Source organism: Neolamprologus brichardi, chromosome 22 (assembly GCF_056152115.1).
Source record: "Neolamprologus brichardi isolate AB-2024 chromosome 22, ASM5615211v1, whole genome shotgun sequence".
Taxonomy (NCBI): domain Eukaryota; kingdom Metazoa; phylum Chordata; class Actinopteri; order Cichliformes; family Cichlidae; genus Neolamprologus; species Neolamprologus brichardi.
This window is the reverse complement of record NC_142124.1, coordinates 20,892,621-20,913,114: the sequence shown is the minus strand read 5'-3', so window position 1 is coordinate 20,913,114 and position 20,494 is coordinate 20,892,621. Positions and strand designations below refer to the sequence as shown.

The following is a 20,494-nucleotide window of genomic DNA, read 5'->3' as shown; positions in this document are numbered from 1 at the left end:
GCAAAATAAAAAAAAGAAAGGAACAATTTTTTTTTCATATATATAATATCTTTTCTCTTCTGAGGTACTAGATCCTGAGGTAGTTAAGTAAAAATGCATATTTAATTGGTTTTCCTGGGCAGCAGCAGTTCGGCACCATTTCCCTGTGTCAGTCGTGGCGCTGCCCTCAACTCTAAATATATATATACTTTTAATATAATTCTTTTTTGTTTATAGGTCTATCTGTAAAATGCATCCCAATTTATAAAATGCCACTTATCACAAGGGCAGGACGCCCCATATAATTCACCCTTTCAGGGGTCCTGTCCTAAAACACCCCCCCCCCCTAAACATGGCCCACACAATCTGAGCCAACCCCCTACCCCGCACCCCCTCCCCAAATAAATCTTTCAGCTGGTCCAAACAGGACCTTGATAGCAATGCCTTTTTCCTTTCCGGAGAAAACTCATAAGAAAGCTTCACCAACCAATTAAACATCAAGAAAAAATATATATATACCAGGTGTTCGCTAAATCTGAAGTCAACCAAAACATCTTGTCATGTTTAAAGTACAACACCAAGGCCGTGATAGGAGGGGGGCGGGGGTCCTCATTTCTTCTTTGTGTTTCTAGTGTAAAAAGAAAACAAAAAATACAAGTTTAAACACATCCTTTGGGGGAGGAGTAGAGCGGTTGAGGGGTGCGCACTTGTGAGGGCAGGTGACGACGGTGGGAGCCCTCAGGAGTACATTCTCGCAGAGATGCAGAGAGGCGGAGTGGGTGGAACTTTTGGAGGCGCGGGGTCTCTTTCTTTTTTTTTCTTAAATCAGCTACGCAGTCCCAAGTAAGACAAGGAGGGGAGGATGTTTGGTTGGGCTCCAACAACCTTTAACCCCTGAGATGAGCATTAGGACCCACTGCCGTCATCGTCTTCTCCCCCTCCTGGACTCTGCTGCATCTGTCCTTCTGTCGAGTCTTCTTGCAAGATTCGGTCACCGTTCCTCCAGGTCCGCTGGATGTTTATTTCCTGCGTGGCATTGGAGGTTGGGGTCCAGATGTAGGCTTAAGCTGCTGCTGCTGTTGTTGCTGCTGCTGCCTCCTCACCTGGGCTAGGATCTCCTGAATCTTCCTCTGGGCCAGCTAGGTGACAAGAGGAACAAGTGTTAAGCTAAAACTGCCAAGCAAAGCATAAAATGAAGTGTACAAGGATGCCACGCAATGAGAATGCTGACCTCCTGTGCAAAATGTTAGACAAATAACCAAATTTAGTTATTTTTTTAATCAAGTAATTTTGGAAGCATCTCAGCGTGCATAACATTGTTCTTGTTATAAATGGAAATTAACTGCATGGCTACAGTGAAAGGCAAATAATATATAGCAGTTTATTCAGTGTCAGAAAAACATGCCCAGAGCACTTTTCTATTATGCAACTCACCTGGCATGCAAAGAAGTGTCCGCTGATCTTGACTATAACCTGGTCGTTCTCGTCAGGCGTCTGGTCCCGGGGCACCACCACTTCTGCACAGGTCAAGTTCTGCAGTTCGTTTACCTGCAGACACAGATCAAAATTAACTCAAAACATTTATTAGGGACAAAAATATAAACTGAATACAGTTCGGGCATGAAAGAATCTAGATTACCGTTTTCCCACCCTTCCCAATAACTCGTCCAGCAGCAAAGGCGGGAACCTTGATATGCGCCTCCAGCTTCACCTCTTCCTTAGGTCCAAAGAAATTCTCTTCTTTTAACTTGCCAAAGATTCGACACTGAGCCTGCAGTCAGATGTGTTCAAGGACAGGTTAATCCTACCGAATTAGGTAAAACTTCTTTCAGTAATACTTCTGCTCCACTAACACGCAAATAAAAGATAAATGCAAACTTCCGCTATGATTAAATAAAGTGACATCTTAATTTTTAATCTTAGCATGAGAGTTTAATGCATTTATTTGGCTGTGAATGTGCAACACCTTAAACTGAGCCTCTGGTGGTCCGACAATGATGACCATCCTCTGCTTCGCATCCATTCCTTCTGCAGGGGCGATCTGAAAGAGGTCATTAAGAAAAAAGAAAAAAAAAAACTTCACTTATGCTCCAGTTCCCATCAAATGAGAACGGGAAGACAGCAAGAATCAAAATGTTATCATTGACATTCAGAGTCTCTACCCTCCTGTCAATCACTCACCTTGATTGAGGCTCCGGCAAAGTGTGACAGTTGTTTGATGTGTTGACCCTGTTTTCCAATGATGGCGCCCACTGCAAGTGCAGGAATGAACAGGTGAACAGTCTCCGATTCTGGGTGTCCCTGCTGGATATAAACAGCTTAGTACTACTGCGACTAGGAGAAGATCGCCCCAGAACATTTGCTCAACTTTCAAACACCAACGCGCAAATGCCAACAGTCGATCTTGTGGAAGCTGTTGAACTCATTAAGTGTCATCGGTGCTTACACCCTCTGCTTGAGATCACTGGTTGATCAGAAGAGGCATATTTGCCCCCGCAACGGGCTGCTACCGTTATTGTCCAGTGGGGTTCCTACTCATTACTGATCAGCATGTTCCCAAAATCGTTGGGTGTTTTTGGGAACGTGCTGCATGCTCAGATTGGTGTTAAAACATTTGGCAAACAGAGTCACACATCGATTCTGGAGGAGGGGGAAAAAAAAAAACTCAAGTGGACAGTAATGTTTAAATATGAAGCAGTTTAGCTACTACACTATGGAGCCTTAATGTAAACTGGACCAGGAAATCACCAGTCTCTAGTGCGGCTGACTCAAGATCTGAAAGGGAGGTGGTTGCACTGTCCCCCCCCCCAAAAAAAAAAAAAAAAACAGAAGTAGTACTTGTTGGTTTTGGAGCGAGTCCAATTTTCCAGTCCATGTGCCAGCTGAGGGCACACTAACAAGTTGCTTTGGCAGGCTACAAAATGTGGAGAAGGGCTGTTGATGCAGAGGATGAACTTGCCGTTCAAACCTTCACCTTCCCTGACAACTGAAATGTCATTTAGCAGAAACAATCTCCTGAAACTGATCAGAGAAAGACAGCCTCCCTATTCACTTCACAAACACACTAGGAGCTGCCTAAATGTCACAAGAAGACAAACTGGATGCAACCCCCCTAAAAAAAAATATATATATATTTTCCTTTTTATTTTTTTATATATATATATATATATATATATATATATATATATATATATATATATATATATATATATATATATATATATATATATATATATATATATATATATATATATATATATATATATATATATATATATATATATATATATATATATATATTTATTTATTTATTTATTTATTTATTTATTTATTTATTTATTTATTTATTTATTTATTTATTTATTTATTTATTTATTTATTTTCTTCTTTTTTTTCATTCAAAACAAAACCCCACAGCAAGCAGCCACAAGCCGTGCAAAGCACTTTGGGGATGGGCAACTTACAGCAAGGGACTGGCTACTCGCTGACAGCATAGGAGCCCAAAATGGCCCTTCACCCCCATAAGGACTGCACTAAAGGGGAAAAAACCAAACATGATACCGAGTGGCTAAAGACAAACTCTCTACACTAACAGATTTCACCAACCTGACCCAAGGAACCAGCACACCAAGTGTAACATTTAAACATGGGCTGCTCTGGATTTGTGTAATGTAGTGTATGCAGTAAGCACATATCTGCAAGAGTGTCTCACTTACTCCAAATGATGAGCATCCACTATGGGCTCCAGGAGGTGTGATATTGGACATGGAGGGACCCATGCCTGTTGCTGTAGTGGGGAACAAACCTAAAGCGTTCAGATTCAAGCCTGGAATCAAGTTGGATTGGAGCTGCAAAGAAAGGACAGCTCTGTTAGCAATTCACATCTCACATTGTATGCTTTCACATCACCACCACATGGATTATCTAACCAACACTGCTATCACACATGATCTCTGGACAAAGGGGAACCCTCCCCCCCCGAAAAAACCCCTCAAGCTTTAGGTTTAATTTCTCACAGCAGGAGTCTCCTTTAGATGTGCCTGCACTACTGGAAATGCTCCTTGCAGCCTGGAGGCAGCACACTTCACGCCCACTCACTAGCTAAAAGATGCACTGGACAATTAACCACGCTACATCACAGAATTTGTACTACTGAAGTGGACATGTAAAGACCTCCAACAACAGCTGCCATCAAATCATATTCGTGTCTGCACATGCACCACTTTAGGTGACGAAAACTAAAAAAAAACATTTAAAAAAATCTGACAATTTTCTGAATTAAACATCAACTCCCGAAGCAAAAACAGCTCGACTTCAGCTGGGACTTTTGCAAATCCCGGACAAGCAAAATGAATCAAATTGTGAGCCTGAAGCATATTTTCTAGGACAGTCAGAAAATCTCAAATGAGATATTGTCCACTTGGTAAACAATTGCACCGTGCAGCTTCTCAAGCTTCTCACAGGCTGTTTTCACATTCCTTGTAAACTCAGTTTCAACAGCTGAGAAGGAAGACTAATGGCACAGTACCTCGCCACAATTGTGGCGTTTGTGGAGTTTTCCCCTCCCCAATTTTGATGGAAAATATATAAATAAATAAAATAAAAAAGGCCAAGGAAAGATATGAAGGACAAAAAGAAAATCAGTATTAGTGTGCTAAAAGACTGACTTCACTTATTGGTATAATTTTGATATAGTTCAGTCTTCATGTACAGAGCTTAACTGAAATAAATGTATAATTAATGAGATCATAGAAGGCAACTTTACACGCAGATTTTAAAAACAAAAATCAATCACAACAGTGTAAGAATCACCTGTGGTTTAAAAACCTGCTGGCAAAGGCTCAAAATATCAAGTGCGTTTTCCCATTTTATTGCCATGACCTATTAGTTTACATTTACATGACCTGCACATCTTCCCAGTTACGTTGACAGTTTGTTTTCATGAATGGTTTAAATATGTAACGTTTGAATCGTGAGATGGGATTTCCTCCTCTTCCTTTCAGAAAAAGGGAGGTCCAACTGATCCCATGCTAAAAGGAAGCAGTGATGCACCTTTCCTTAGCATTCAAGGGAATTTCCTGGAGCTGTTATGATTTCCACAGACATATTGGGGGTCAGTGAGCTCTGCTAGGAAACTAAGCAAAATTTCCTCTTCACCCACAGCCACTGGAGTAGCAAAAAAAAAAAAAAAAAAAAAAGTATTCCTTTCTACTGATTTCACAATACCTGACATGTGGAAGTATCTTTTGTACTGAAGACTTAATACATAGATAATAAAACACTAAAAATGTACACGTATCTTTACAAGAAAATTGAGGATGGAAGAGTGCCATTACACCATGGTAGTTCCAGATCACTCCCGTACATGTAAACGTCACTGTTCCAGTTCCTTAGATTAATTTGTTATCTGATTTCTTGATTTTATGTAAACCCTAATCACAGAAAGTATCCTGGTGGCTCTAAGACCTGCCAGAAAATCCCCACCTCCTCCACCCGGGGCCTGTTTAACAGCCAGTCTGGCCAGTGTACTTGAAAGCCAAGAACATTAACAGACCATCTACGTCACTTTTAAAGAAACTGGTCACATTTATATTTACTGGAACAAAGTTACTTCAGATTTCCCCTTTAAGGGATTCATTCAAATTTTATTTTTTAATTTATTTTATTTTTTTTAATTGCTTACGTTCATAGCAGCCATGTCACTCTCATAGGATTCCCTGATCTTCTTCATCACTTCCTCCTCAGCTTTTGCACATGCCTCAATGGAGCCCTTTACTGTGATGGTCCGTTCTGGGTTATACAGGGTTAGGTCCTGAAGACTGGACAGAATAAAAGGTTGGAGGTGCATTAGAACTTTTTTTCTCAGTGTATAGACCGCAGAAGTACAACATTAAAATGTATGCCACGCTAATTTTATAAACCAATTGCAGACTGCAAACTGTCAATAGGTAGAGTTTCAATGAACTCTTTGCAACTTACGGTGAGATTGTGATCTTGGTCCCCGTTTCCTGCTCAATTTTCTTCAGGTTGCGTCCTTCTTTACCTATTAATCTTCCCACAAAGCTGTTGTGTGCAAGGATCTTTAGTGGGATCTCCTCAGTACTGTGGGAAAAAGGGGTTGCGAAGTCAAATGAAAAACAAAGTCTGATACAATCAGTACTATTACTTTTCCTACATGCTGCAAACAGACAGGGATGATATATTTTTAAGCAAAGCCAAGATATGACGTCTGAACTCGTAAGAAGTTAAAAATGTGAGCCATTATAGGGACGTGGAAAGCAGTTTTTATGAAGCAGCTTTGATACGATTTATCAAAGTGATTTATTTATAAAATTATAAATAAACAGCATCAGTTTGCAGTTACACTGAACTAAAATGAGGGTATAACAGTAGATTCAGCCAAAGGTTAATAGGTGACAAAACTGAACTAAGGTACACATTTACTTATTTTGTTATAAACTCACAACTTTGTGTCAAGGGCTTCCTTCTGCATGATGTCCATGATGGTTTTGCAAGCGTTCGAACAGCCTTCAGGGGTTGAGTGAATAGTGATGGGTTTCTCTGCAGCACCTGCGTTCTCTTTTCTGTGGATGTCAATCCTGACACAAAGAAAAGGCGCTCATCATATCGCTGCTCAACGGCCAGCAGTGCAGAAAAGGAAAGGAGGACACCGCTGACGTGCGATGCGAGTATAATTCCTGACCTCCGTGTACGTACTTTGAGTGGGTCTGTTTGGTGATGTTGCGGATAGTGGCGCCCTCCTTGCCAATGATCGCCCCTACAAACTGCGTGGGAACCAGCATGCGTAGCGGGATGTCTGACTGCACTTTAGGCCGGGCGCCCAAACCCGGAGAGCCAGACCGAGGGGGTCCGCGGGCATTAAAGCCTCTCCGGCCCCCTGCTGGAGGACCCTCTGGTGCCGCCGTCTCATCTGGGATATAGGACACTTTCAAGGTATAGTTCTCCATCATAGATCCATTCAGCTTCTCCATTGCCCTGAAAAGAATTAAAGATGTTGGCATGTAAACCTCGATTGCTACCCAAGGTTTAATTTAAGAGCAAAAGGCTTGCAGACATGGAGCAAAAAAACAAAACAAAACCTACACAAAGCTTCAAGTTTGACTCTTCATTAATTGAGGAAACCAAAAAGCAGGTAGGGACATTTAAACAAAGAGGCTTTAATGCAAATTATTTGTGTCTTAAGAACAAGGTCCAAACTCAACATTCCCAGCAGGTACTGGGGATCTGGCCAAATGCCACCTTTCAGTTATCCTGTCAGCACTCACATCTCCCTCATTAGCCTCAAGGATTTAGATTTTTAATGAACTGATCAATTATTCCAAGAGACTCTTCCAACCACTCTTGCAGAGTAGTATGATACATGTACACCAGGGGGCACCAGATGGCCAATTTAACCCCCTCCATCTCCAACACACACACACACACACAAAGCTCCAGTTATCATTGCATGTCAAATTAAACTAGACTGGGTGTTGGAAGGAGGAAATCAGGTGCACTGTAAGAACACTTGACAGCGGAAGTTGATGTGGTGTCAAACACAATGTGGGGGGAAGAAAAAAAAAAAATGGGAAAGCTTGAGCAGATTCATGTCAGAGACATCAAGACAGATGAGATAGAGGTTAATGACGTGAATACTGTGTGTGCGTACTCACAGCCTCGCCTGGTCCTTGGTAGCATACCGAACATTGACAACTGCAGTCTCTGTATCAGTGTTTACTGTGAGAATACACAAAGTCAGCACACATCCAACAATGACGGTGAAAGTTGACCAACCTGGGTTACTCTAAAATTTCATTAGGAAGCTAATAAAGCATTTACTTGAAAACAATTGTACAGTAAGGAAGGATTTGGAAAAACTGATTTCAGTGCAGGGTGTGTCTTGTAACACGAAGCTTAATCAACAGCATATTTACCTTGTTCACAGCTCTGTACTGCACCATACTGAGCAAGCATACCATCCAAAACCTGAGGGGAGAGGGAAGAAAAATAAATAAAAATGAATAAATAAAAATGAATACATTGTGTCTAAAGGATTTGATCTGAACCCACTGGTGAACAGAAGATCATCCAGAAGAACAGGCCTAGCCCACTGCCAGGACATACTCCACCAATTCTGGACCCAAGTTCAAAGATGAGTTACACTGATAAATTCGCTGCTTCTTGTAAAAGCTTGTCAACTCAAATTATGGGGAAGCTGGTGTCTTTCATTCTTTATTTTTAATTGATTTTTTTTAAAATATAAAAACAGAAGTAACATTTTAAATAGAAAATCTTAGAAATGCTGTAAAAGGCAGACAAAAGCACAAGTTGCATAATGAAGGACTTGTTTGTGGGATTTATTTGAATAGTGGCAAATGTACCAGATTAAGATCATCAGCATGTTGAATCCACACATGGAAGCGCGTTGGGAGAAACCTTAGCATATGCACATAACAGAAAACCCCAGCAAGCTAGCAATCCGCTCAAATCACGAGACCACGGGACTTCGTTTCATAGATGTGATCAAATGTGAGCGAGAGGAGGAGGGGGGAGCGAGCCGGCTCCCATCTGAGCTAAGACCTCCACCATGCTTGAACCCATGGCCACACCCTCAGGAGCTCAACCCCACTTTCTAGCCAACAGGACCGCATCCCCGTCTGTCCCACCTCGCACCCCAACCCTACCAATCCACCAACCAGACAGCCTCCCGCCTCTCTGCCATCTCCACTCTCCATCATTGGCTGCTCCAGCACTGATACGAGTTCCCTGAAGCTAGGAGTTACTGGCTGCTGGCTGGCTACTCTGCCTGTCCATCTACAGAGTCTGGCCAATGGGAATCCAGGCCATTCAGGAAAGGGTGGGGTACATTCCAGCAGGAAACAGCAGCAGCTGGGGGAGGGGTGTGAGTTCATGCTACACATTCTGTGAATCAGCGCACATGGAAGGGAAGGGGAAACCGTCCAGGCCCACCCACTCACTACAGCTCGTGAACACGCTGCTACTCTCGCCACCATTCTCTAGCTGGAAGGTTTTTACACACACAAAATATGACCCGTTTGTCTTATCTACCTGATAAGATACATACAAGGCCTTTGCATCAAAAGACCTCTTTCTATTCATTTCCTCCATTCTTCTAAAATCACCTCCCCCCTCGCTTTTGAGGGGAAAGGAATCTCAATATCACCTTTAGAGAAAGCTGCCTCGCTACATACTAAGAACATGGGTTTATCTGGAGCTTGAGTTAAGGGACATGCGTAGGCAAAGCATGCCCACCATTACTTACACAAAAAAACAAAACCCTCAGCGTGTCCGTAGCCATTTGATCATACTGACTGAAGCAGGCTGAAATCTAAAGTCATGCATTAACCTTTACACTCTTGTAGTTCAGAACAGTGGAACAATTGCGCAATTGAACATGAGAATTCTCTTGTTTTGCTTCCATGGTCTTTACAAAGCAGATTTTTATTATTATTCTTTTTTTTTTTTAAATATAAATTGCGGTGCAAGCACACGCCAAGACAGCTAAACCTCTGCAGTGGAGGTGATGTAGCTGGGGGGAGGGAGTCACGTAAAGCTGTGTTAAAGCTGCCACATTCCACATGCAAGTGTGTAATTTTGACTTTGGATAAATTGCAACGTTTTCAAAGCTTTAAAAAGAAAATCACTGCAAAAGTTCAAAAATTTGCAATTTAAGCTCACATAAAAAAAATATTTTAGGTGTGTCCAGCAGATTAGTGTGTAAGAACGTGGAGCAGACACCAGTTTGTTTGGTTTTTTTTAAATGCAGGGAAAAAAAAACAAAAAAAAAACAAAAGAGGTGCTACGCATGACACACACATGACTGTTGCTCAACACAGACTATTTCTTTCCCCTACTAATCAGGCAACGGCCTTGAAGTCCTGACCATGTCAAAGCTCAACATTTCTATTGGTATTCATCCCACCCCCCCATTTCACGTGTAGCTTTTGTGCAAATTAATTACGTCAGCTTAGTTTAAACCTATCACAATGCTCACTTCTTAACCTCATGAACTTATACATCTGAGAACAATTTTGTAAAAATTTAAAAATCAGTTTTCTGAAGAATTTACAGAACTAAGAGAAAATTTGTTAGTTTTTTTGGAGGGGGGGGGGGGGGGTATCAAGGTACACTCTGAAACTCAAAAATCAAGCCAAATAATACACCCTGTTAAATACTACTTTATGTAGCAGCTGTCATTTTGGAGCTGAATAGCAAACACTAGGTCATGAACTGTTATTTCAGAGAATGCTTAAAACAAAGTATTTTGTACAGTTTAATGCAACAGCGTAATAAGCCTCAAATTGTGCATTGCGTAAAATGTGTCCAGCAAATTAAGATCCACCTCACTTCCATGTGAGCTTGCACCGCTAACCATCTCACAAACCTGACAAAAGCATTACAGATGTATCTGTTGCAATGGTCTGCATACAATTGAGCAAGGGCTGATTTTATTTAGCCACCTTTCTCAATGTCAGGTACCGATATCTGTAGCAAATAATAAAACTACCAATACCCACATGCATTGTATGCTTTAGACAAAGAAAAATTCACAAGTATCAAACAAGCAAAATGACAATTTAAAGGAAAAAAAATGCACTGCCATACACTAAAGGAGGACTTAAAGCCAGGCCAACCCCTGGGTTGCATGAATCTTTCACAACCCTTCCGACAACACTGATTTATTTTTAATTCATTTCCACTTTTTTGTGCAAGAACACACACATTGAAAGTGAAAGCCTCGTCACACACACAAACTAGCCCATGTGATCAGTGGTGAAGGACGCCATGGCAAAACAATCAACTCACGTTTCCCCATTTAAAAACATCAGCAAGCAGCTTTTTTGTTTTACAAGTCTCTGCGAGCAGCAAACGCATGTAGAACCAGTGCTACAAACATACTCCTGCCTGAGCCCGTCAGTATCATCTGGAGAGTCTACCCTCATTAAATCTTTTTTTCCCCCTAAAAAGCCAAAACACCGCAACACTCAAAGGTAGTGAAAATTTAATAAAAACAAATTAAAATCTCTTCTAATCCTGACTGTCAACTGCCTAGTGACATTAGTAAGAGTCCCCCACCCTCCTCACCCACCGATACCGGTCAGTATGTTACACTAAGCTACAGCAGCCAAAGTCAAACTAATCATCAAGTGCATGCTCAATTGAAACCCAAAAGGAGGCAAGGTAACTCCAGAGGCCACTAAATGAGAGCCCAGTTGGGCTGCCCCATGGTGCCCCGCCCTGGAAGCGGTTAGCAGCCTGTTAGCACTCACCTCCCACTGCATGTGAGGCGGGATGTTCCTGATCTGCAGCTTACAGCTCCTGGAGAGAGAACAAGAGGGGAAGAGGGTGAGGGGTGAATGGATAAAGAAAGTGAAGGTAGATGGAACAAAAGATGGGAGAAGACAAAGCAGCTAGTTAATAAGTGACAATACCAAGGATAATACAGAAGAGGTTTGTGTTTTGTTTTGGGGTTTTTTTTTTTTTTTTTTAAAAACAAAGGACTTATTTCTCAGTAAGATGGACACTGACAGAAGGTCTTTAATTCCACTCTAAACTCAGGTGTACTGAAACAGCCTGCATGAAATAGAAAGAAAAAAAAAAGTGGGGTAGTTTAGTTTCGAGTTTCCCAAAATTCAAATTAATGTAGCACACGCACACTTACGTACACAATCACATACACCACGCCCTTCTCCCAAATTACCAGCTGTGTTACAGAGTGCAAAGAGGTACAAGGGGAAGAAGGGGACAAGGGGGGGAAAAAAAAAAAAGTAAATCCAACAGATGGTGGTAGTAGTAAGATGCATCAAGAAGAAAGCTGAGGGGGAAAAAAGAAAGAAAAGAAAACGCACTGAGAATAATGTATTAAAATGTTTCGTCTACGCAACCTGACTCTAGCATACATCCTATAGTACAGAATCATGAGATTTTAACAACTGCAAGGCTCAGACCCCTTGTTTTTTTTTTTGGTTGTTTTTTTTCCCTCTTCTCTCCTTACATCACACTACATAGGAAGAGTCAAAAAAAGTGTGCTTGTTCAGAGTGTTCATGCAGCAGACGCAAGTGGAGACAAACAGTTGAGTTTTGCATTGTTGCATAGGAAGGAATAATTGAGACAGAATTATTGCTTTATGGTTCCCACTTTCATTACGTTTACAGCTGCATAAGTGTAGTGGTTATGTGTGGAGGTCATGCAGACAGTAGGCCTTCTGGATCAGTTACTCTAAGTTTAATAAGGGTCTGTCTGCATGTTGTGTAAAAATGTGAGAAAAGTACAGGCCACTCCAAAGTCCGCTGCCTGTTGACACACACACACACACACACACCCCTAAAGAAAAGGCGTACATATGGCTTGGAGCTGAGGCATGCACACACACACGACGTGGAATGAAACCTTGACCCCAGACCAGTTCCACATCGCCTTTACATGCACATCGCACATTATACACACACACACAGTTCCGTGCAGTCAGTTTAGCGTTACGTGCACATTTTTGCCCCTTGTTTAAAGTCTAGAATTTCACTACATATTTTCACCCCCTTTTCCCTCAAATGTCCCTGAGCCCCTCTGGACCTACATGTACAGGGCGGATTTTTTTTTTTTTTTTTTTTTTTTTTTTTTTTAAAAAACAAAGACCATTAGCAGTGTGGTAGTTTGCACAAGATGGCACCTTTCAGCATTGATGAACTCCCCTTTTATGCGGTGCACTTAATTTTTAAGATCAAGATTTACTACACAAATTTGAAACTATCCATACATGAATGTGCGCACACTAAAAATTGTACTGCATGTGTACAATAAGGGCCATAAAGCTGAAATTACTCAGCTTAGCCACTAGGACTACAGTCACGCTTATAGGGGTACAATATATTTAGTACCACGCATTAAAGAAACTACTTAACTCTAAATGGGCAAATTGTAAAGAAAACTTCCCAAATAACTCCCACCAGGAATTTCAGCCCTTTCCGGCCCACTGTGCCATTCCTGGCTGATCTTGCAGCATCTCCCCACACATTTGGTATGCTCTGCATTGCGGTGGGAACGCCATGCGAAATGTGCAAATGCACAAAGCACTTCCAGTTGGATTAACCTATACCCACACACACACACACACACACACACACACACACACAAGAAGTCAGCCAGGGTATGTGGTGGGGTGGGGGGGTTGCGGGTGGTATACATTCCCCAGTCCCAGTCTTTGATTTGGGGAGGGGTGGGTGTGTGTAAGGCTGTGTTAGTGGGGTGTGGTATTGGGGGGGGGGGGATAGCCCAGTTTCAAGCAAGGGTAACAAGGGCCCTCTCTGCCCCGTGGGGGTGGGGCCCCGTTGCCATGGACACGGACAAGTCCACTGACAGGAACATGTAGAGCAGGGTTAAAAGTGGGAGGGGGAGGAAAGGAGGGAGGGCCAAGAGTGACTAGGGTTGGCTCGTCATGTGATGGCCAGGAGGAGGCCGAGCACCTTATTTACTTTCAAAACGGACCAACATTCTACACATTCGTCCCCATTCTTGGAGCCCAGCTGAGACCTGTGGCCTCCTGATGGGAGACCGTGCATACAGGTGGTTTCAATAGACACGTATACACAAGCATGCAAATGTATACTACAACAACGTTCACAAGTTGAGCAGAATAATGCTGCATGATACCTGTAGTCATCTCCATTTCTTTTCCTCACTCATCCCCCCCATAATGAAGCACTGTACGTCAACACCATTGTTGACAGAGAGAAACACACAAGGTCTGTGCTCAACGCCCATCCACAGCCACTGCTTATTCAGAAGGCAGAGGTTCTGAATGACTGAACTCCACACAGTCTGGTTTCCACTGCCCTCACAGGCCTTACGTGCATGCAAACCATGCACCCAATAAACTACATTAATGCATTTGGATATGTTGAAATTCTTGGCAGTTCCAGAGTTGAACAGTTCGAGCTTGCCATATGCAGAAAGCCATTACGCACTGATGTCTTTACCTCCAGATCTTACAGAACAGGTTTAAGAACAAGCTATAAGTGCAATGCCAGTCTGATTTGAGTCTAGACTGAGGGAGAGTTAGCATTTGCCTGCAGTCCAAGTAAAACAAGGGGCCACATTCATAATTCTCTGGCACCCCAACTCATCTTTTTCTTTTTTGGAGGGGGGGGGGGAGGGGGTGCAGGTGGGGCCCCACGCTGACCCTGTGACCGAGAATTCTTACACTAGGAGTGATTTCTATAAGCAACCATGATAAGTTTGAGTACTGTCTCAGGTTAATTTACAATTTAAACCCAGCTTTAGAAACAAAAATCACCAGGACTAAAATGTTACTAAAGAACTGAGTTTAAAGGAAGTTGTGTACATTTAAACATGCGTGTTTGATGTCGGTCTTCCTCTCAAATACACATACATACATGCGTGGGGCCACCACCCCCTTACAACCATGCCATTTTCTTTCTTCCTGTACATGTGACGCATGTGCACGTGGGAATGGGCAAGTTGCATTTTTTTTACGTTGTTGAAAAAAAAAAAAAAAAAAAAAAAGAGAAAAAAAAGAAAGAATATCCAAGTAGAGAGTAGAATTCAACCCTATACACCACCTCAGTTTGGGTTTACCTGTGGTGCAATTGCATCATAGGAGATTTTTAAAACCATGTATTTATTATTTTTTAAAATATATACGTACACAAATACATAAAATATACAACTAGGTCAGAGCTTTACATAACTGAATTTTTAAGCTGAAGAAAAATTACACGCTTTCCACAGAACAACCGTATAAAGGAGATATTGGCGAGAATAAGTGAATGTTATCTTTAAAATGGCGGATTTTTTTTCCTTCAAAAGACTAACACATTTTTTTTTTTTTAGAAAAAGGTCACGCAACGTAAAAAGCAAACGTTCGTAAATTAACTCAAAGTTAAATAACCAAGAGCGCCGTGTATGTGCAGAAAATGCGTTTCCAATTAAATAATTACGTTGCGTTATTCTGTTAATGCCTACAGTCCATTTTTTAAGACTCCTTAAGACAAACCCAGTGTTACACCAAATGCATAGTTCATCATTTGGGTGCCCTTTTGGTCACACGCGTGATAGAGCCACGGGAATACGCACAAAAAAAATTAAAATGTAACTGGGCTCTAACCTGGTTCGCTTGAAACTATAAAAATACAACATCCCCACAAACCATGTCATCGTATTCAATAGAATCTGGATGAACTCCAAACTATAGCCACCCCACCTTGATCCTCGTCTGCTCTAGCACTTCCCCCTTCCTAATAGGTTCAAAGGTGATTGGCCAAGCCCCCCCAGTTCATATTTTCAAGCTGGAATGCAAAGAGGGGCCCCAGTGTCCGTGTGTGTGTGTTTGGTGTGTGTGCGCAGCTTATACTCAGAATACTGTTCCCATTGACTGTGTTCCATGTTGTAAAGGAAGGGCACGTTTTTTACCTTTCTGAAATGTGGCGCAAACTCGACTCTGCGGTGTGCACAAAAACACAATCACCACAGCGTTTAGAGGGGACGTCTGAAGATCTGACGCAAATTCTCATTTAAGTACACCTGGTTTATTTAACCAAGCTACAATTTAGACCAACAGCCCACCAGGAAATGCTTCTATGATGTCCACGTGGAAAATACATTTCATGTAAAGGTCTCGCGAATTCTGCGTTTGCTCCATTTTATATCCAAAACGCTTTTTTAAATAAATAAAAGTCACGGGGAGCAGTTTTTTTTATGCCAACGTGTTTCAGCAGGACTTTGTGATTTCAAGTGTGACCCATTTCTTTACATAAGAGCAGATCACAGTTAAACGTTGAGAGCAAACAATGCAAACCTGCAATACTAGTCAGAAATTGCCGCAACTATCATCAACCAAAAGCAATTTAATTCAGGAAAACGCTAATTTCTCACCAAACAGCATCGCCACCAAATAATATAAAAATACGCACACCATGTCAAAAATGGCCCCTATTTTTAAGTCCACTGCACATATGAGGACCACACAAAAAATATATTGTGCACCTTTGGAAATCATACACCGAACCGCCCAGTGTGGTTACGGGCGTCTAACTCTGAAACCAAGGGTTTTCGTGACTTGGGTCCCAAACCTCCCATTCCACTCGCGTTTGGAGTCCATCTCATGCAACAGCAGCACAATGTGCTGAGGAGGGCGGAAGCGTAGGGCAAACAAGGGAGAATGACGGGCAGATCCTTCTCAAATGGACGACTTCACAAGGCCTGTACGCCTCAAATCCAGCCTGCAGTCACTCAGCACACATTTCAGCCTGCACACTTTGGTACTCGCCCTGAGCTTTGGGCTTTAATATCGCAAAAGAACTGCACGTATACACTAAACACATACACACAAGAGGGAATGGAGCAAGCGAGGAGAAGACAACCATGAGGTGGTTTAACTCAAATGCACGACGGTTTTGGGAGCACCCCCTCAGTCATGGCGAGGGGAAGGAACAGAGCGCCATACGCCCCTTTTATTTGACCCCAAAAAGCATTCAGGGAAAAAAGGGGGGATGCTGGGCGTACGTATTTTTAACTAAAATAAATATGTAAAGCTTGGCAACAAACACACATGCAGCATTATTAAAACACACTCGCACAGACACACACGAGGTCAAAGTAAAATAAAAAATAAAAAGAGTGTGACGAGGAAGAGAGGGTGACTACAATTTAAAAATATATGTGGGGCTTCTACGAGTTTAACCAAGCACTATTTAATAAAAACCCACGTACCTTTGACGTTTAGGGACCGAGTGCTCCACTTCGAGAACTTTTCCGTGAAGTTCAACTTTACCTTAAAAAGAAAAGAGAAATTTAAATTATCAAAATACAGCAGTGTTAATTTCATTAACCACATGACATCTCGTGTAGGCCTCCATACTGCTGAGAAAACAACCCCCCTAAAAAAAAAAAGAAAAAAAGAAAACAGGGGTTAATGTTTACTATTAAAAATCCAGAGAAGCATACATAAGCATGACTGCGAGCTGGATATTTCTCGCAAAGGAGCACAAATTGTTCAAAGTGTGCGAGCCACTGGTAGCACGAGGACAAATGAGCCTGACATTAGCACTATTCGTAAAATAATGAACGAGTTTAGCTCAGCTGTTACGTGTTCTGTAGGTGCACGCTTAACTTGAAATTAAACAACAAGCCGTGAAGGGTTGGAGTGATTAATGTACAAAAAAAAAAGGCTAAATGTGGTGTGCCTGCCTGAGTTAGTTGGCCTACATTTGGCCAACACAATTAAACCACCTGGTGTGTCAGCTTGGACGAAATGGCTTCACAGTATAGCGAGTGGAGGCTGTTGGAGAAGGCCTGTATTTTGAAACCTGGAGAAGAGTGGAAGTTCCAGTAGAAACTGGTGAAAGCGACGACACATTACTCTTCAATCGTGCCAAGCTGGGGCTGTGTGATAGAGCTCACAATAAGGGTTCACTTCACGGTTTCCACAGCCCCCGCTCGCTGCCCTGAACGGACATAACGTGCATTGCTTACACTGAGGAGTTTACTCTAGCATTTTACCAAGCTACACTCAGTCAAATTACAAGGGCAGAATTTCACTCAAACCTAGGGGAAGCCATTTGTGTGAGCCCCACGGTGTCAAAAGGCCAAGTAAAGGTTGTGTGAGAGAAAGAAACGCTTGGATACACCCCCACCCTACAGGACTACATGCGTTTCTCATAGGGTACCCCCCACCACCAACACCACCACCAGAAGTAAAGCAATCTTCACACAATTGCAGCAGTTTGGGATAATTTCCTAATAGCACCTTTTTGCCCCAGATTGTCTCACCTGAAAGAACATCGATGGCCTTCATTGCTGCCTTCTCGTCCGGGCAATCCACAAACGCATAGCCAGTTTTGACGAGAAATGGACCACTGTGCGGAATCTTCCACTGCTCAAAGATAGTTTCGAAGTCCTCCTCGCTCGCCTCTGCGCTTACGTTGCCAATGTATAGCTTATTCATGTTCTGCGCCGAAAGGGACAATCTTTACGCTGAGGGAGAGATAGTTATTTGCTCTCGCGGATGTGCAGTGTTTGGAGTAGCCTAAATCGCCTTTACTACTACGGAGTGGCCGTAGCGTGCTTCCCGATCGTTCAAGCCACAGATAGATTTAAACTGGCAGCCTCACAGTGCGTTTGCGCTCCCTCGCCCCTCTGTCTCTATCGCGCAATAAATAAATGCTCAATTATTAATCTCGTGTCTCCGAACGATGGCGGGCTGGGTGAAAAGGAGGAGAAACTACTTTGTGTCTTCCTCCAAACCCCTTTGGCAAAGAGACAGAGAATGTCACACACGGTAAGGCTGGCGCCCGCCTCTAAGTCTAGAGCCTAGAAGAAGAAGAAGAAGAAGGGGGGAGAGAAAAAAAATCCTCAGCTATTCCGGCTTTTTTGAATGAGCCACGTGTTCAAACTACAAATCAGCCCACACGTGAGGAATCCCAATTGCTCAATTAAGTGTTTGGGATTGGGGAAAATTGCACGGGAGTCTGGGGTGGGGACAGCAAAGGGGAGTGAAGAAAAAAAGGAGGGGAAGAGTGGATTGGTGTTGGGAAAAAACCTGGCGAGCTTTGTGCGTAAAGGGATTCCGTGAGAAACTAGTGTATCTTTACTAGAATCACATTCGTGTGCCTTTCTCTGCACAGCCTCGACTCTCATTGGTCAAATGAGGAATAGTAAAAACGGCGGTGCGCGCACGCACGCCCATAGCAGGGAGACGCTGATATTGCGAGGGCTTGTGCGCACGGCTGTGCTAAGTGCGCTATATTGGCGACACAGCGGATGGAAAAGGGGGGTGGGGCCACTCATAAATGATTTTTTTTTTTGACACCATATTGTTAAATTGCATATAGAGCGCATTCAGTTGTACGTATTTTGAGTGGGGAAAGGTCCTGTGAAACTCCTTGGGCCCTCACGCATTGTGGGAATGACACGTAGGCTACTACTCTCCATGACGGCATCCATCTTCTGCAAAGAGTGGAGCCATGCCCTCTCTGATCCACAACTCAAAGTCCAACAGCAGGCCCCATTTGCTCTTGGTCACGTCGAGGGGGTATCTTTGGGCGAAATGAGTGCAGCCACGCCATTTGTTTTGTCGTCTTTCGGGCTGTTTGGCACAACTACGAAGCGTTGGCCATGTGCAGCGAATCACACATGGCGAATCCTCTCTGCTATACCCCAGCATGGATTTGAATTTACTGAAAGAGGGAGGGGTCTCCCACACCAATGTGCCCCTAGCGTACTATGTAAAGCAAAGCCCAGTTCAATCACGTGTGGAATACGTGTCTTAAAACATTACACAACTGTCTGTAAGATCTTTTGTAAACCATAGGCAGAGGTCGACAGTTTACGAACGGGTCGCTCCACGGGTCATTTCTGCATGCACAGGACTAATTGGCAGATTAATCCATGCCTGGCGGTGTCAATAGAATGATGTATTGTCAGGGCACAAAGTTTCAAAACAGTAATGATTCCCCCAAAGCGTAAATTTATAAGCACATGTACAGTCAAGTACCACAACAAATTCTGCCTTTGTGCAGGGTATAGTTTGCAGTGTTGCTGAACGTTACTGCAATATACGGAGAGCATAATTCAGCCGCAGTGTCTGCCAAAATGACCATAAAATTGAATCCGTGCCCCTTTAAAGCTGTTTGAGAGAAGAGCTAAGTAGAAAACTTTTATGAATATAGCATTCATTTTATAGCATTAGTTTCAGATTTATGCACTAAACAAGCTGGCACCCAAATGCATCTCTCTGCATTTTTAAACCCAGCACCTTTAAAGCGAGGCTTAAACTTCATCACGTGTTCAGGAGACGTGACACAGTATACTTTAGATATGTGCTGCATGGATCTATTTTCTTTTCAGGATCGTGTGTGGGGATACAGGAGGGCACGCTTTCATTCATAAAATTGTGTTAGATGAATCGGCGTGACGGGTTAGTTAGAAGTAGCCAGAGAGCAACAATGTCAACTACAAAAAAAGTTACATAATAGCAGTAACATTCATTTCATTCTCCTTTAAATGCATGTTTTTTTAAATTATTATTATTCTTTTATTTTAACTCATGTAACTCGTATTTGACTTGTGGCCATCTTATTTTGAAAAGTATTTTAAGAAAGAGTTAGAAACGTGAGTGCAGGTGGGTGTAGTCGTCTCTGCAGCCCTGCAAGTGGCATTACTAAAAAAAAGAGAAGGGAACAAAAGCTTTTCTCTGGAGCTGAGGTGATGGCACCGTGTCTCTGCAGCGTCTGCTAATGAACAGGCCAAGGTGTGCGTGTCCATGTAAAGCAGGTTACAAAGGGAGTGTTGGCCCTTCAGCCACTGGCTCACAGACCGGGGCCATGGCTGACTCGGTGGGTCTACTTCTCTGCTGCTGAACAAACACACCGAGCTGTCTGATTGGTCGAGAAGGCTGTCCAATCGGAGAGCCGCAAACCTGCTCCGCACTACTCCTGCTGGCTCGGCCTCAACGCGCTCATTCATTGGCTCCCCGGCTCG

At 42.7% G+C, this 20,494-nt stretch overlaps 1 protein-coding gene across 2 annotated transcripts; it reads right to left on the bottom strand.

The window, feature by feature from the left end:
- Positions 1-367: 367 nt before the first annotated feature.
- Positions 368-18,575, bottom strand: igf2bp3 (insulin-like growth factor 2 mRNA binding protein 3). 2 transcript variants are annotated; one of them, XM_035906593.2, is made up of 15 exons: positions 17,786-18,575; positions 16,727-16,787; positions 11,271-11,319; positions 7,914-7,965; positions 7,653-7,716; positions 6,697-6,975; positions 6,444-6,578; positions 5,959-6,081; positions 5,663-5,798; positions 3,696-3,827; positions 2,161-2,283; positions 1,946-2,020; positions 1,619-1,750; positions 1,414-1,527; positions 368-1,118 (listed from the first exon to the last, which is right to left on the bottom strand). In XM_035906593.2, exons 1-15 carry the CDS (start codon positions 17,958-17,960, stop codon positions 999-1,001), a joined length of 1,770 nt encoding a protein of 589 aa, XP_035762486.1. In that variant the 5' UTR covers positions 17,961-18,575; the 3' UTR covers positions 368-998. The 2 variants fall into 2 exon arrangements, with proteins under 2 accessions (XP_035762486.1, XP_006787690.1); XM_006787627.3 differs by having other exon boundaries at positions 2,161-2,280.
- Between the last annotated feature and the right edge of the window lie 1,919 nt (positions 18,576-20,494).